This window comes from Balaenoptera physalus (genome assembly GCF_965194825.1).
Source record: "Balaenoptera physalus genome assembly, chromosome: 4".
NCBI classification, from domain to species: Eukaryota; Metazoa; Chordata; class Mammalia; order Artiodactyla; family Balaenopteridae; genus Balaenoptera; species Balaenoptera physalus.
In genome coordinates this window covers 104,485,703-104,503,933 of record NC_138891.1, presented here as the reverse complement: position 1 = coordinate 104,503,933, position 18,231 = coordinate 104,485,703, and the positions used below count along the sequence as shown (strand labels likewise).

At 31.2% G+C, this 18,231-nt stretch overlaps 1 protein-coding gene across 3 annotated transcripts in view; it reads left to right on the top strand.

Moving 5' to 3' along the window:
- The window catches only part of EPHA3 (EPH receptor A3), a 377,074-nt gene that overhangs the window by 317,397 nt on the left and 41,446 nt on the right, over nucleotides 1-18,231 (top strand). For all 3 annotated transcript variants that reach the window (XM_082460350.1, XM_082460349.1, XM_082460348.1), the window contains 3 exons: nucleotides 5,941-6,126; nucleotides 13,538-13,599; nucleotides 15,303-15,512. In XM_082460350.1, coding sequence (XP_082316476.1) covers nucleotides 5,941-6,126; nucleotides 13,538-13,599; nucleotides 15,303-15,512 — 458 coding nt within the window. The remainder of the gene's footprint in view (nucleotides 1-5,940; nucleotides 6,127-13,537; nucleotides 13,600-15,302; nucleotides 15,513-18,231) is intronic.

Sequence of the window (18,231 nt, the reverse complement as noted above, 5' to 3'; positions counted from 1 at the left end):
TGCAGTAATCCCACTGTCAACCTAGTATGTTAATTACAAATCTACAGCTATGCATAAGAATGCTGCCTGAAATTGACTGCTCAGGTTCTCAGGCCAAAGTATATTGCTATGAAACGGGACATTTTCTGATTTCATGATGAAAGGCAGGCAGTAAATAAATGAAGGAGTATTTAATGGAATGTAATGATTTCAAAGGTGCCAGACCTACAGACTCAGAGGCCACAGCCAGCTTTCTATTCATTGAATTTCAGAGGAGGCAGCCACAGCAGCTCAGTCTCTCCATGGCTACGCTGATCATGTGTCACAGAGTCTGTCTGGCTAAATGGGGATAACAGGATAAAAGTGTGTCTTACGTTAAATGAGCCCACTAAGTGAAAATTTTGATTTGTAGAAAAAAAGTAATTCTAGAATCTTCTTTGGAATTAAAAAACAAAAGCAAAGCAAAATAAAATAAAAAATGACATATTTTATACAAATTCCATCACAACTATATTGAAAGGATAGTTTAAATAATGTGAAGTGCTCCATTTTAATACTTGCTTGTAATGGTATATAGTTTTAAAGTATTTGTGTTAAAGCTTGTTTTCATATAGACATACTTTTGTTCTAATTATTAATTTGCTCAATCACAAATTCATTAACATACACCTAGGAGTGTTAATAAGTGTCGCAGTTGCATATTTCCAAAATAATTATAGATATTATTAATAGCAGTTGAGTATTTCCAAAAAATTATAGATATTTATAAAATAACAGTATTTTATACAATTACACATAAACATATGGCATTCACAGAATATGCAGTGTGCATCTGAATAAAACTACTACTCAAAAGTAAAAATAAACAATATTGTACAATAATTGTACACAGTCATCTCATTCTTCAATATTGCTCTAAAAACAAACACAAACTAGTTATGTCTATGTGGGAAATAGAGTGAAAGACTGAAAAATGAACTTTTTGAATTATGCATACCGTATCAGATCACATTCTCTACAAGTACTCTATATATGACTGATGCTTTTTTACACAATGTGCATATAATTTTCTGTTTCTTTTTCTATGCACTAAAGAATTATTTATAACTCAAGTAGTATTTACTATTCAAGCAGGATAATCTGAGTAATTCATATATTATCTAAATAAAATGATAGTTTCGTAAATCTTCTCTTCTAATTTTCTTAATGTTATGTTCTCCTAAAATTCGCATGTGCAGGTAATATGAAAATATGAAACTAGCAATTCATAAAAGGAAACTAGAATAAGTACTTCCTTTTTCACAATCTAAGACTTAAGAATATACACATTCACTGTACATCTATGTTAATTCAGCCTAAATTAATCCAGATATATATTGATTACTCTTTCATTTGTATAGTTCTGCTTTGTCAACTGCTCCATGGTGCAGAGGGGTTTTGCCATGCTGGTTTTAATGCTGCCCCACAAGAGTGCACTGTTCTCCAGCATGGAAGTTGCAGTAGCATATACAGCAAAAGACTTTGCACACTCAACTGGAGAATGTGATGAGAGAAGGTCAGCCAATGTCCAGAAGGTCAGACATATTGTGACCTTGAAATTTGGGGCCTTCTGCATTAATAAAAGCTTATATATACAGATGTTATTGACAAAGCCAGGTATCTAGAACATAGTAGTGTGAGACAAAGCATATTCATTAAAAATGGTATCTGATCAATGAGATAAAGGGAAAGGTTATTTCTACTGAATCACTTAATAATCCTTGACGCTCATTAAAGATTAAAACAGCTCCTCTTTTTCCTTTCTTTCTTCAAACATATTTGTAAAAAATTAGACATAACGCCCATTTTCAGAGTTTTGCAGCCAATAGTCTCATTTGCCACCTTAAGGGCTATAAAACTGTGCCTATTTTGTTTGCAAATATATATATCTTCAAGGTTGGTTATGCTTCACCTGGAAGATTTCTTTATAAAATACACTCCCAATTCTAGTCTGTCTTGATTAGCCTTTAAATGATTTGTCATTACCAAGATAGAATATGAAATCAAGATTTTGAAGGCTATCATTTTTTAACATTTTGTTTTGTAAAATTTTCAATGTCTACAAAAATAGATGAAATTGTAAAATAGTATAATGAACCTGCATGTAACCATTTCTATAGCAACTTCAATCACAATCCACTCATGACCAGCCTTCTTTTATACTCTTACCCACTTCCTATACCTTTTAAAATTAAAAAAAATAATGTCCACAAAAAATTAGTAATCATGCTAAATTGATTAGCACCTATCTTCTATTGTTAAAAGGCTGAATCTTTTATTCAATGACAGAACTTTCACAGTCAATTAAATATACAGGAAGACTATATGTGGACTAACTCTTTAGTTTTCTGTCAAAAATTTTATACAAAGAAATAGGTATAACAGAAACTCTCATTTATACATGGAATAACCAGAAGAATTATACCCATATTGCAAATTACAAAATTAAAATTGAGGCATGAATTAACTTTCTCACAGTAGCATAATTTTGTTAGTGAGGAATTCATAATGACCAAAATTCCTAATTTTATTCCTCAATCCAACCATTATTTCAAGGTTTCCTGAAGGTAGAAAATATTTAATTCCTATTCTGTGCTAGACAGTCACATGATTTTAATTTTATTAGACTTTTAAATAGGTATTATTATCTCCATTTCACCAGATGAGGAAACAAAAGCTGTAAAATTTGAATGGCCCATGGTCACATAGATATTAATTAGGAAGCCAAAATCTGAAGCTTGTACTTTTCAACTTCAAAGTTTATGCTAGTCACTAGTGATCACAATAGTGCCTTCTAAGATTTTTTTGAAGATTAATCGAGATAATTCATGTATAGTGCTTAGCTGACACAACAGCATTGTTCAGTGTGTCTTTTTATTATCCTTCTCTTATTAAAACAGTGGAAGGAGAATGGGCTTTGACTAGTGCAGAGGGTCATTCCACTTAAACACAAGTGCATTATTTCCTGTTTTAAATGAAATTAGCATAAGAAATTTTATTTTGAGCAATTGTGCATTATGTACCTTAAATCAGAATACAGTGTACCCATTCTCATAAAGCATATTTTATTTCAGAGGGCAAATAAACGCTGATGCACTTAATTATTTAAAAAATCAAGTAGTATCTTCTCAAATGAACTTCTTGTAGCTGTGCTTTTATTTAGAAATGACAGGATCTAAATTTTGTTTCTTACAGGTGCAAAGTTAATTGAACCATGTAAAATTGGCTAGATGGAAAAATCAGGCATTGCGTTTGTCCAGTCTTTGTTAATTTTTCCAACACTGTTCTTTTAAGAACAGTTATTATAAAGAGAATTGAATTAATATGTAACATTTCTATGTCTAGTATAATGTATTTGTGACAATTTCTAGTATTTATCAGATAAAATAATCACATTTCTAAACTTTATGATTTTTTTAAAAATACTAGCATTACTGAAGCACCATTTTCTGGATTTTGAAGGTAGATAACATGTCCATATGTCCAGCTCTCCCACTGAGAACAAAGGAAGAAACACTAATTGGGCCACTTGAAATTCAAACTCTTCCCCTTGATCTCCCTAGTGAGGTACTTTCACAACATTCTTTCCTTTACAAATACTTGTCCAATATGACATTAAGCTTGTTATCACCGTCATCATCACAACCATCTCTTTTTACATTAACACAGAATTTGACATTTTAAAAAGAACTTTAGTATTTACTCTTCACCTTGATCTAACTCTTAAGAAGTAGATAGATATTTATCCTTCTTAAAGTAGCTTTGAACTCAGAGAAGAAAGAATGACTAACACTTAGATGGCACTTACTATGTGTCTGGCTCTCTTCTAAGTGCATTCTATGTACATTAATTCCTTTAACTGCACAAAAATTTTATGAAGTAGACAAAATTGGTGTCCCTATGTTATAGATAAGGAGACAAAGGCACAGAGAGGTTAAGACAGTCACTCAAAATCACACAGATAATAAGTGACAGAGGCTGAATTAGACCCTAGAGAATCCGGCTTCAGAATCCATGCTCTATCTCACAGTTCTGTACTGTCTGTCCTGTAAACTAACAAGTGACTTGTCACTTAGAATAAATGGTCATGACTTCCAAATTTAAAACACAATCCATTACACCCTATTGATCCATGATAATGGCAGAACTTTTTTTTAGAATATGAAAATTCATGATGGATGCCTCCTTATGGTTTGCCCAAACTTAATGTTTACACAAAGTGAACTGGGGTTTTGGGCAATGTTCTGATAGCCCTGCATAAAGAAAGAAACTCTTAATCTTGTTTACAAATTTTAGCAATGATTTACTTTGCATCATAACTTCTCCTAATGCTCACACATCTATAATGGCATATTCTTCCTTTGATTTAAAAAAGATCATTGAATGTTCTCAAGTTCTGCCCCTAATTCTCCCCATAATCCTAAAAAACACTCTAGCTGCAGATATTACTATCACCTCTACTTCCTTGAGGGGAAGAAATTAGATCTGCCTTTATTACCATTATACCTCCGTGTTTTTCATAGTATCTGTAATACTGTTGCCAACTGATGAATATTTATTAAATAAATGTATGAATACCTGCTTTTGGACATTAAGTGACTTTGACAAGTTACAGTACAAATCATTGTTTTGATAACAGTGGCAAGACTGGATTCCTGAGCAAGGGAGGGTCAAGTCTAAGGGAGTTTAGAACTTCCTAGAGAGAAGCAAGTCATTTGTAGGGATGCAGTTGATAAATCATTAGGACAACCTGCTGCTTTTGTGGGTTGAAGGACTTACTTGGATGAAAAATAGAGAAGTATCTCACTACTTGACACCTTCTTTCTGGCTGACCCATGGGACATGGGCCCTGTACAAAAACTCAGTGAAAAGGTTGGACCAAAAATGTTTTTCCATTCCACAGAGAGCCTAAAAATTGATGATGTAATTTTTCTTTTCAGAAAAACCTTTCATTTGCTGTTAAAAACTATTTTTTTAAATGTTGTACAAAATCCATCTAATAATCCGCACAATATTAGGATTTCTTCCTTGAATGAGGAACAATCAGTACGTGGCACTACTTTATGGCAATCACTGTGGCAGCAGTGAAGACAGAGAAATGAATGTTAAGGGTCTCTGCTCTCAAGGAGCTCAAAATCAAATGAAAGCGTTATGGGTGAATCTTCTCAATAACAATGTATGTGAAGATAGTGACCAAACTAGTTCTAGGCAATTTTATATCAATTAAATTAGACTACGTAAAAGTCAGCAGCACTCCATATTCAACAAATTCTGATTGTGCATTTAAGACAACTTTTTATTGAAGACATTGGATCTAAGAAAATATTTCTACAGTAATTCTTTAGATATGATTCAATACTGTTAGATTATTTTTCTCTTTCCAGAGCCCCAGAGAACTTTACAACTAGTATGTGAATAATACAACATACCCTACTCCATAAAATGACTTGATAGCTTATTCTTTTATTCCCATTTTCAGAGAGCTGGAATTTATAGCTAAATTGGCCCTCGTAAAAACAGAATACTGATAAACATCTGAAATTTAATCCAGTGTTTAACCCATTATATTGGTGCTGGTGCTGGTTGATTATCCTGAGGAAATGGCAGCCATGAGAACAAGGAATGAAAAAATCTAATAGATATAACTTTTGACTTCCCTCTTATTCTTTCATATGTCATTATTCATAGTGTAGTACTTCAAAATACATGAGGCTTATCACAAGGTCCATTTTCCACCAGGGTGTGGATGTCCTGGGGTTTCTTATTACCATCTTCCAAAATAATCTGGAGGCCTACAAGTGTACATCTTGCAGGTCAATTATTGAATTGGAATTATTAAGAGAAAACAGTTGCTCCCTACTGATGATTTTTTATAATATAATTTCTTACCTTTTCTTGTTTTGTTCTTCTGCATTCTAACAGGTGAATTTGGAGAGGTGTGCAGTGGTCGCTTAAAACTTCCTTCAAAAAAAGAGATTTCAGTGGCCATCAAGACCCTGAAAGTGGGCTACACAGAAAAGCAGAGGAGAGACTTCTTAGGAGAAGCAAGCATTATGGGACAGTTTGACCATCCCAATATCATTCGACTGGAGGGAGTTGTTACTAAAAGTAAGTGAAGTCATAAGACTGATTTTGTGTGTGTTGAGCAGAGGTTGTTTAAACCCAAAGTCAATAATTTAAGAATTTTGGTCTTTTTTTCATGAGTACCTGTTAGTCCTAATCAAAAACAAAGCAAAATAAAACAAAAAAAAAAAAAAATCAAAAAACAAAAACAAAACCTCAGTGTTTAAGGATTAACATGTATTTCTTTGACAAGAGACCAAAGACATTTAACTAGTATTATTTTGACAGTGCTATTCTAGACCTTAAAAAGCTTTAAAAATTTAGGAGCTAAATATTGGACTATAGTAATACATGCTGATTAAACTACAGTTAAGTGAATTGTGTAGAACTTTCTGTTATGTAGAGTAGCAAGGAAAAAACAATGACTCAATTTTGACAGAAATTGCTGGGAACTCCCGGCTAGCTGCCTTTTCTTTTATTGTTCACTAGTTTCATTTAAGCTTCCAAATATTTCCTCCCCTGGCTTTAGGGAAATTATGAGAGTTTTGGGAGTGCTTATGAGCTGTAAAGATTGGAATCATATTAGACCCAAACCCTTTTCTCCATTCTCTGTGGATTTCAAATAATTCTCATCTAGAGTCCCAGATGGATTCTTGACTACTCTGGGGAAGCTCTGGCTTACAGCCTGCGACAGAGATCTGAACTTATTTCCATGATGATTTCTCCATCCAGGCTCAAAAGGGATCCCATGAGACAGATATGTGATTTTTGGCTCCAGTTCCAATGAAAACCTCTTGAGAATGCTCTGAGATGTTGTTTTTCTCAAGATTTTGGGGCACAAGATGAAGAATAAGCTAAATTGGCAGTAGCAGACTTCTTAGAGTGAAAGACAGCATATGGCAGGGAATTTGGCATCCTTTAGGGGATAATTCATTGGCACCATATTTACATATTCTGTGGTTACCAACAGACATTGCACATTATATTTTTCACAATGATATTTTTCTTTAACATTACGTGGCGCACTTTCCAAATGGCACTAATACCTATTATCATTTTTGTATGAGTAAAAAGGCAATTCCTTACTCACAATAGCACGGTATAATTGAAATATACTTTGACTTCCTTTAGAGCTTTTTAGTATAATAAGTGTGGTTAAGAATTTAGCAATGTAGGAGAACTTAACCATAAACTATAAGCTCATATTAAGTCTTGTTAGAAGCATATTTTTCCCTCTGTACTCCTAAAAATGAGGCTACATTAGTTGTAACACTAAAATAATTTCTGATGAAAAATGTCTTTTTAATTTTAAAAAATGATTAATAAAAATACTATTAATATTTAATAATAAAAATTTTAATAATAAAAATACTAAGGATTGGGAAAAAGTATGAAATATTTGTTCCTTCAGGGCAAGACCATATCTATAGAGTATCCTACTTAATATCCTTAGAACTATAGAATCATGTCTCACTGGGTTTTTAATAGTCATTTAACCTTTTATTTTCCTCCATATCTTTCTCACCAAGTGGTTGTCCTTCAAATCTTGAGCCCATTGGGAGAGGAAACTCACTTGTACTTATGTATCCATTCTTCTTTTAACTCTCAATTTTCAAAATTCTCAATTTTTTTTGTTCCCAGTGTTATGAGTTATTATTATACTGTTTGCTTTTGCTAGCTGTTTCCTATAAGTTCATTTACTGAATGATAAGCAAAATTAAACCATAATTATTGTGGAAGATCTTCTTTAGATATAAAGATATATATAATAAAGATATATATATATAAAGAAGATCTTCTTTAGATATAAATGGAATAATCAAATATGAATTATGGTCACCTGGCAAAGAAATCCATAAAACAACCCCTGAGACCAAAATGCAGGAAAAAATGCATTAAGAAAAAAAAGGACCTTTAAAAATCACAGGTATTATACATTAAATGTCTTATTCAAGTAGGAGTCTGTAACATTCTAATATGAATTACAGCTGCCTTATTCTTAGAGTGAAAGTTCTAAATTTCATATATCTCCTTGGTCAAATAAGCATGCAAGAGACTGCCAAATCTGACTATATAAATCCGAGTCATCTCATATAGTGCAAGCATAATAGAGTAGCAGACCTAGAATTAGATTTTGAACTCTTTTAGTGGCATATTTAAAAGCTCTAAGTCTGACACCCTGTTACAAGTGAGAGGAAATAGAAATGCCTTAGAATAAAGTTAATAAGTTGTATTTAATATATAAACAAGGCAATTTTGTCACCAAATAAATTATTTAATCCACTCTTATCATTTTCTTTGTTTCCTGAGAGTATATGACTGCTAAAACAATCTACCTGCAAAGTTCAGAAACACACACGCACACCTAGAGATACAGAGCTTATAATTTAATGAACAAATTGTATTTAAAGAAGAAAAGAAAGCATATTCGTATCTGAATTAAGAATCAGAGGGTCAGAGTTCAAATTCTGATTCAACTCTACTGGTTTGTGAGACATCTGACAAATCAAACCACTCCCAGAGACTGACTCTCTTCACTTGTAACATGGAATTAGCAGTTCTACTTTACTACTTCCAGGTCCTTGTAAGATCAAATAAGATTCCATAAGAATATGTTCTTAGGTGGAACAGAAGTATGCAATCTAAATTTTACCAGTTAATTTGGGAGTGCAGAAGAAAATTCTTGAAAACAATTCCTTTTTGGCTCAAAGATAATTTTTTAATATTGCTATTAATTATGTGCTTTGAAACACTAAGTCTATTATAATGTATCATTTTCAAGTTAGAGAAAGCCCTTTATTCAATAATTATATTTTCATTTATTTGAATTAAGCCATAAACAATTTTAATAGTGTGGTTTTGAGCTTGATGATCTTAAACAAGAGAAGGTGAGAGAGTCTCTGATCTTCAAAGTAGCAGAAAGCTGGGGGCACAGTCCTGCTCAGAACTTGGTACTAACATGTGTTATCAATTTTAGTTGAAGTTCAAAAAGATGGAACTTGTTTTTAGCAAATGTTTGATATTTCTGCCATCACACCATTAGTCAAAAGATGTTCAGACTCCATCCAAGAAGACTTTCCATTGGTCACTTTTCACCTAGTGTAATAGAAGGAATTATATAGGATGAGACTGATGTGCTTTTTGTTGTTATTTAGGGATGGATTATTTTCTACAAATTAAAAAATAATAATAATGCAACTTAACTGTAACCTTGTACTATTGAGGAAAGACATGGGCAGACCATTAAGAGGATTTCTAACAGTGAAAACACTTCTGTATTGGTGTGAGTGTCCACTGCACACCAAAAGCTTAATCATTTGTTTGCATTGTCAGCACATATGATAAGGAAATATTACTGGAATAAGTTGTCATTCTTCAGTGACAATGCCAAATTATTTCTATTTCTTGTTTGCCTCTCTCTAAAGCTTTTCTTCAGCACTTGTCTCAAGTCCATGTCATATTTTTTAATAGACAATACAAGGGAGAGTAGAAATATTGTTCCTGTCCTTTCCTTAAAAGTATTAATTTCATTTCAAATTAAGCATAAATACATTTTAAAATTTTAAAGTCAGCTTAATGTAAAGTATTCGATGTGTTAAGATTAATAGAGTATGGCTGGTTAAGGAAGAGTTGGAGAAAGTACTTCTTAGCCTGATTTTGAAGAGAGAGACTATCCTTAGCTAGCCTGAAATAATAGACATGATATGACCTATTCTAACTGTCACTCTGTTAGGAGCTGGATTTAGAACTACAGACAAACTAGAGTTGGTCCCTGCCCTGGTTAACTCATAGACCAGTGGATGTAATAGGGATCATTCTTAACATGAATTACATCCTGATTAAAATGGAATTTGGAAAAGATTGTCCTGTATGTTTATATGTTTTAATGGGAAACCTGCAGAAAAATACTCTAATTCAGTTCATTACAATATTTCTATCAGTCAGTTAGTTATACTACATGGAAATCTATAACCAAAACATTTTCTAGTTTCTAATCAATAGTGATTCAAATCTTCTTTCCTGAGAATAGTGAGGCATATTTTGTCTATTTTCTTCAATTTCAATTTTCCTTCTCCTGTTTATACTTTTTTGCTTCCACCCTGATTTGATTACATGATACTAGTAATGAGTACTGGCTGCTAAGGTCAAAGATTTTGATTTTATAAATCCCACTCATGTTGGAGTGTGTGTAAGTCTTAAAAACAGACAGACTATGTAAGACACAATTACTGTTAGTAGGAATTAATAGCATTTCTTTTGGAAATGAATTACATTTCAATAGTTTATAACATTTAAATCATTGATACATATATTTTATGTTTGAATGAAACTATTTTAATCTAAGACCAACATTTATTTGATAATTGCAATAAAAATTTCTATATATAGCTATATATTTATCACATTATCCTGCTGGTTTTTTTTAATAGAATATGTGATTAAGAAGGCGGTGAAATAGATAGTGCTGAACTTGGAATTCTTAGACATTTTGAATCACATTTGTTCTGTCAGCAAACAAAATGATTAGTAAATATCTCTGAGCCATTGGGGAAATGAACTGATTGTAAGAGACTGATGTGCTTCCTTTAACCCTTTAATTATGAAAGATCATGATTTTATCTATACTCATAAATCAATTTAAGAACAAAAGCAAAATTCCACTGCACATTTTGTTATGCTGATTTTTGGTGGAGTTTCATTTCAGCCAAACAACAATAATTTCATTGATTTTAATATATATACTCAGATGTATTTAAGGATCTCTGAGGGCAGTGAATGATATAGGTTCTTGAAGAAGCTGATAATGTCATTTCTAAATCAAAATACACATGAAAAAATGTGCAAACTTTGATAGAAATGCATTGCATCATGTTCAGATGAGCTGGTATTTTATAAATAATTTCCAACTACATTTAATACATATTAGAACTAGTTCTCACCACTATTGCACTATTCCTTTAACTCTGTTTATCATAATCAAAATCACAAGGAAAAGTAAGTGAAGATCCTGCTTTCCAAGGTAGAATATTTGATTCTGTTTACTTTTTGTCTGTACATTTGGGTTTGCTGAATCTTTGAACTTAATGCAAAGCACATTTTCAGACTTGCCCATCTTAACTGATGGGTTTACAAATACCTAAATTATAGAGCTAAATGCAGCCTGGTCTGATTTCTGAATGGTCATGGGGCTTTGGCTTAATTGACTGGTTTGATTTTTCAGCTACTTTTATTTCCCTTGCCAAACATTTTACCAGACATGCTAACAAGAAATGAAACGGTCATAAGGCTGAGAGCCAGAAGGAAAAGAGTGATAAGCAAAGGTCTGGGTAGTATACAAACAAGGTAACTGGCCACTGTAATTGAGAGTTGACTGTGGGAAACAATATATCTGTAACTACATTCAAGGGCTGCGTTGGGTTTTGCGAGCATGTTATTCTTCCAAGAATTATATTAAGGAAGAAACATAGACACTTATAGTGATGTATGGAAAACATGCATGTGCAGGATTTCATTCATTTGATTATTCATTCATTTCATTTCAGATTAGTTCTCTGGGGTCAGTTCTTAGGTATTTATTTACCAGTTCAGGAGAAATAGAAGTTTCCAAGGAAATGTTGAATTTTCTCTTTTTTCCTGAATATTGTTAAATCAAAGCTTAATTAAAATTTTGAAAAAGCAAGTCTGGAGGCTCAAGGTTTTGACTAAAATGACTTTTCAGACATTATCAGATTATTTTTTGAACGTGTGGAAAAATTTTTAACATTAAGTTTAAAAAGCCTTACACCAGTGTTACACCAAGGCATGTATAATGTTTGATATATTACCCAAAATATATAACTAAATCAGTGTCTCAGTTGACAATAAATTGCTGTGTCAATTTATTTTTACATATATGAAAATCTAAGAAATTTTACAGAATTTAAATAATTTCCTCACCCCTAAATAAATAAGACATACAGCTTAGTATATATTCACATACTAAACGTAGTAAGCATCAATATAATCTTCACGGTACTAAGCCATAATTCACAACCAGTATGAATTAAGAGTTTTCACCGATGAAAGGAAAAACAAGGAAAGAAAGCTATTTTCTGGCATCAGAATGGAACACAAACCATGATGTAGAAGGAACACATGAAAAAAATCATGCTTGCTCTACAGTGAGGTGTACATGGATGTTTGTTTAAAATCTATTATGTGCTCAAGGTTTTTCATGCTTAGTCAAGACTTAATGCAGGTCTTCTAGACTTGGAAGAGAAGGGAGGTTTTTTTTTCTTTTTGTAAAACGATAGATTTATAGTTAAAACAATATCATAGCAACAATAAGGGAAGTGAATTATGCTGTGGTAATATGTGTAGGCTTTGAAATTGGAGTTACATTTTACTGTAATAATTTCTGAAAGTGCTATAGTCTTCAGAGTAATTCTTTCAATTTGGAATGATGCATAGAATTGACACCCAACAATTGCCTCAGTTATTACCTATAGTTGAAGATTTATTCTATTTTTAGATCTATGTATCAGTATACTTAGCACCTTTGTGTCTTTGTGTGTAATGTTTTTTCCTATTTTAAATGTTTCCCTCAGGGTACATTTCCAAAAGTAACAGCATAATATATTCAGGTTGCAACTTCTGGCTTTATACTTATTAGCTGTGTGATGTTAATTACCCTCTATATATTTCAGTTTTTTTCATGTAAAAAGTGGAAATGATGATAATTAATGTTAGTATATGTAAAATAATTAAACCAGCACCTTGCACACACTAAGTACTGTACTAATACATTTAAATGCTTGTTAAAATGGTTAATGATGTTTAAGGCCCATATTTCCAAAATGGTTATTACAAGTTACTACCAAGAGCAATTTTATTTTTATTTTTCTTTTAAGCATAGCATGGATTTTATAATTTTTAATGTGCTAATTGAATACAGATTATAATTATTAGTCTTGTTCTGTCCAATTCACATATAGGATCCATGAAGGTAGGGACTTTGATTTACTTGCTTCTGACTAACCAGCACAAGAGAAAACACCTAGCATATAGCTCTGCATATATCTGTAGAGAGTGTAAATGATTGTGGAATTCCTGACTCTATCTTGGGCTTGAAGACAGAAATATTTGATTTTGTAGTTCAGCTAAAATGCAATTAGAGTGAAGAAAAGGGCATATTTTGTGTTTAAGGAAAACCATACCAAAACGCCAGTTTAGATATCATATAGGTCATAGGCCCTTTTCTGAAAACCAATCTTTCTCGATTTTTTTTTTTTTTTAGTTTTATTTTCTATTGAAAGCTAGTTTTCTATTTAATTGTAATTTGGCAAAATTTGGAGGACAGAGAAAAATTCATATTTTTTAATGCATTAGGTGTATCAAAATGTATTATATATGTTCATTGCATGATATTTGTTGAACTCTACTGATGATTATACATTTATTATTTACCTATACCTAGGTAAACCAGTTATGATTGTCACAGAATACATGGAGAATGGTTCCTTGGACAGTTTCTTACGTGTAAGTAGAAGATTTTATACACATTCACATATCTCCACCTTATCTTTATTTATCTGCACACATATATAAATGTAGAATAAATTGCTGAAAATGATAGAGATAACCTCTAATATTATGCTAAGCAATTAGATAATCAAAGTTTTAAGAAAACTGAATTTTTGGGGACTAAATAGCAAAAGGAAGACTGTAAAATTACATTTTTATCTTGTAACATCCAAATGTCAATCATTTATATTTTTAAAACAAATTTGTGCAATTTTCTTCAGCCTTTTTATTCAGACAAGATTCACATTGGTTAAAACAAAAAGTTAAAGATTCTAAAGTAAGACATAAATAACATTGATATGAGACAGAAATATTCATTTCTTTATTTAAAGCAACCTCCATCTACTGTAAGGTAGAAGACCTTCTATCTCTCACATAGTACTGTCCACTCACAAACTAAGCATGTGCTATAATGCCTAAGTATTCTCAATCCAGAGATATCATTATTTATATATCATAATATATACATACATATATACATATATAACATATATTTACATATAGATTTCAGTTGTTTACATTTAGAAAATTTATGTTTTACTAATATCAACAAATGTTACATTCAAAGAAGTTCAGTAGATTTACAGAGTACAAGACACTGTCAAAAAAAAAAAAAAAAAGACACTGTCAATCACCAGTCACTACAAACAAGGGATAAAAAAACAAACACAGACCCTATCCTCAAGGTGCTTTCAGCATTATATAGACAGGGATAGATGATAGATAGATAGATAGATAGATAGATAGATAGATAGATAGATAGATAAGATATATAGTATAATTCATAATCATGGAGGAAAATACTAATTTTTCTATGAATAAGAAATTATATTATTTATTTTAATATTCATGAGCTGAATAAAGGTTTCAGTAACAATTATGTTCACAAACATATTTCAAAAATAAACATTTTGCAAGTCAGGTAATTCAAAATATTATAATAAATATTCTTTTAAAATTATAATAAATTTTCCTCTGAAATTATTGTTTGTTTAGATATTGCTAGGCATTAGATTTTATTTTTTATATATCTATGTATGTATGCATGCATCTATCATCTATCTATCTATCATATAAACTGTATAGTTCTATTTTAATCTGAGTAGATTAGAAACTTTTCTAAATCCAGGACTATTTGAATTTATCTCCTATTGTTTTCAGTTTTATGACCTATAACTCAGGGTTGGGTAGAAAAACAAATATTCAGTAAATATTTTTGACTAATTTTGAACTAATTATCTATTATGATAATTAAAGATGTAAAATCTACCATATTTGAAGGAATTAATAAAATATAGGAAAACAAGAAGAAAGAATAAACATTCAATCAAACCAATAAATACAAACCTAAAATAGCCACAGGATCCATTTTATTTTTTTGTTCGTGACCTTAAAGTTTCTGAGAAGGAGTTCGTCTCATCAAAAGACCAGCAAAGTGCTAGTTTTGAACCTGAAGTTAAAGAATATTAAGCTACTTCTTGCTACAAAGTAATGTAGCTACTATACTATTTTGTTTTACTCTTGCATCTATTTAGTCCTGGCTGGTGTACTTAAAACTAGAATGTATATACTCTACAATTCAGTATGTGAAATTTTAATCAAGATATATCTTAGGAAATAGAAACACACCTTAATTGTACATTTGAAATACTTCTCAGAAACACGATGCCCAGTTTACGGTTATCCAGCTGGTAGGGATGCTTCGAGGGATAGCATCTGGCATGAAGTATCTCTCAGACATGGGCTACGTTCACCGAGACCTTGCTGCTCGGAACATCTTGATCAACAGTAATTTGGTGTGTAAGGTTTCTGATTTTGGACTTTCACGTGTTCTAGAAGATGACCCAGAAGCTGCTTACACAACAAGAGTGAGTAACTCATTTTTTTTCTTTTATCTTTGTTTAGCAACTTGTGTTATGTTGACTGACAAATAAATAGAAATCACATCCCAAAATGCATTGTCAATTATATCTTCCCCCATATGAAACTTATCCTTTAAAAGTAAAATATTGTTACTTATTCTGGGAAAATAGATGGTCACTGTCCATAAGGTGAGTAATGATATTAATTCTGAAATTCCATACGTTGGTTCAATGATTCTCCCAAAAAAGGCAGCAAGGTTCTAACATGTCTAAAGTCTTATTGACCTATGTTTTTGTCATGATTGAACCACTGTTAAGAAAAGATTGGATAAATTCTTAGTACCCCCATCCAACTAGGTATAATCTTAAACCATTTTAAAATTAATGCTTACATGAGTAACACATATTTACATTATAAAAATTTTAAAACAAAGCAATAAAAAGGAGGAAAGTCATCTGTAATTATGCCACCCACAGAACATTTGTAACTTTGTGAGTCAGTTCTTCCAAATTTTTTCTGCATACCTCTATATACAGACATATGCATGAATAAATAATTAAAATTAGATTATTCTTAATGCAAATTGTATACTTTATTTCTCTTCTTGGCAATATACCTCTTGAATATATTTCACTGTCAATAAATAATATTTGTTTTTACTTTTAGCTGTTTAATATATTCTATTTTCTAGTTGTATCATTTTTTAAACCAAATCCTAATTAGTGGGCAAATTATTATTATATCTATTTTTTCAAGATAGTTTACAAATGTGTAAATGATACATCTGCATTCATAATTATTTGAATCTGATGATTTCCCTCTAATATATTCCTAAAAGTAGATTTTCTGTGTTAAAGAGTCTGTGCCTACTTTAAAAGCACATTTCAATACACTCCTAATAAAATTAGATATTATCGTTATTTTTAATATTTACTTACTAATTGTGAGGAATTTTATCTGTTAATTTGCATTCCTTTGATTCAAAATGCATTTGATTATTTCTTCTTATGATTTTTGGCAATTTTCTTTGACATATTATTATTTTAGAGAAATTTTTTTTATGGAAGAAATTTTTAAAAATAAAAATATGATAATCATGGCTAATGATACTACTCAAAAATAACCAGTTTTAACATTTTAATTTTATCTTTCCATAATATTTTTCTATCCATTTTCATATAAAAAATATTTTCAGTTCTGCATATGGTGAAAAAAAAAATCATAATATGTATACTGATATAAAAAATGATTTCCACTTAATAAATCCAGTATTTTCTTTATATATAAATTCAGTGTCATTTTGTAATCTGCCCTTTTTAACATGAAATATAAAATACAGAATTTTCTGGATGATGAAATATTCTTTTTATAGTATTATTAAATAACATATAGTAGTCCATTTTTTTCACGTACATAATTTATTTAGCCAATGTACTATTAACTGGGTAGAATTCAAATGTTTTGCTATTATTAGCAATACTTTGATGTACATCTTGATATATAATTCATGCCTTTCTATCATTACCTCTTCAGGATAAATTTCTAGAAAATTGGTGAGTCAAAATATGGACAAATATGTGAAGATTTTGGTACATGAATTGCTTAATTGTTTTCCATATAGTTTGTTATCACTTTTCATTTTTAGTGACAATATATAAATGAGGCCATATCGTTATACTCTCACTAGCCAAGAGAATGAGCAGTTTTTAAAAAAGACATTCAGCTTCTGCTGCTTTCTTCTTGTTTAATTATAAGAGTTTATTCCTGATTAAACAAACAAACAAACAAGCAAACAAAAATTCTCATTCTTTTCAGAAGTCATCAACCTCAATAACTCTATTAACAGCCACTAAGGTTGTCACATGGCAACTATATCTCACTCTGAGAAAGAGCTCAATATGCAAGACTGAGTTTCATCTACAAGTAAAGCCACAGTGATAGAAACACAGAAAGAAGCTCTGTGTGTCAGATATATCCCTAGACATGTTGATTTAGAAATTGGAACTCTCCTAATGGCTTTTACCCTTGTTTGCATTTCCCGTTTTCAGGTATACTCTATAGCAGATTACCTTTGTTCATGAATCTAAGTGTTTTTAGAAACTGTGTTCTGCATAAAAATGTTGCTGTTCTTAAGAACACAGTTCATTAGATTAAGAGCAAGAGAAATTTAAGAAAATTGTATACCTTGCAGCTAGTTGAATTAAGTTTAGAACAGTGACTATTCCTACACAGCTCTGAAAACTTGATAAAATTACAAAACTTGGGTATCTTGATAGTGCTTTTTAGTGCTCTTTCTCTGATAACCAGAAAAATTAGTCAGCCAACATTCTGCAGCAAAGCATTTTTTTATGACTAAATTATTACTCTAGGGGACAACATATGCAACAGATGATAATATATAATATTTGTTGTCTGGAAGAGAATGTTTTTTATTCTACTCACTGTTACTCTGCATTCTAAAGATATTCTTCATAACCTTCTGCTACCATTTGAGCTATTAACACACTCCATGAAAAGTATTCTTGCTAGCATTATCTCTGTTACAAAAATCACCTTATTCAAGAAATATTTCCAGTTCTCATAGAAAGTATTTGGGGAAAAAGGCCTTTATTTGAGATATTCTATTTTTCGGTAATTCATTCAGGTTCTAATCTCTCTTTTCTTTAAATGAGCTCATCCTTGTTCTCAATACTAGTCTTAATTTCTAGTGTTGGGGAGAAAGAA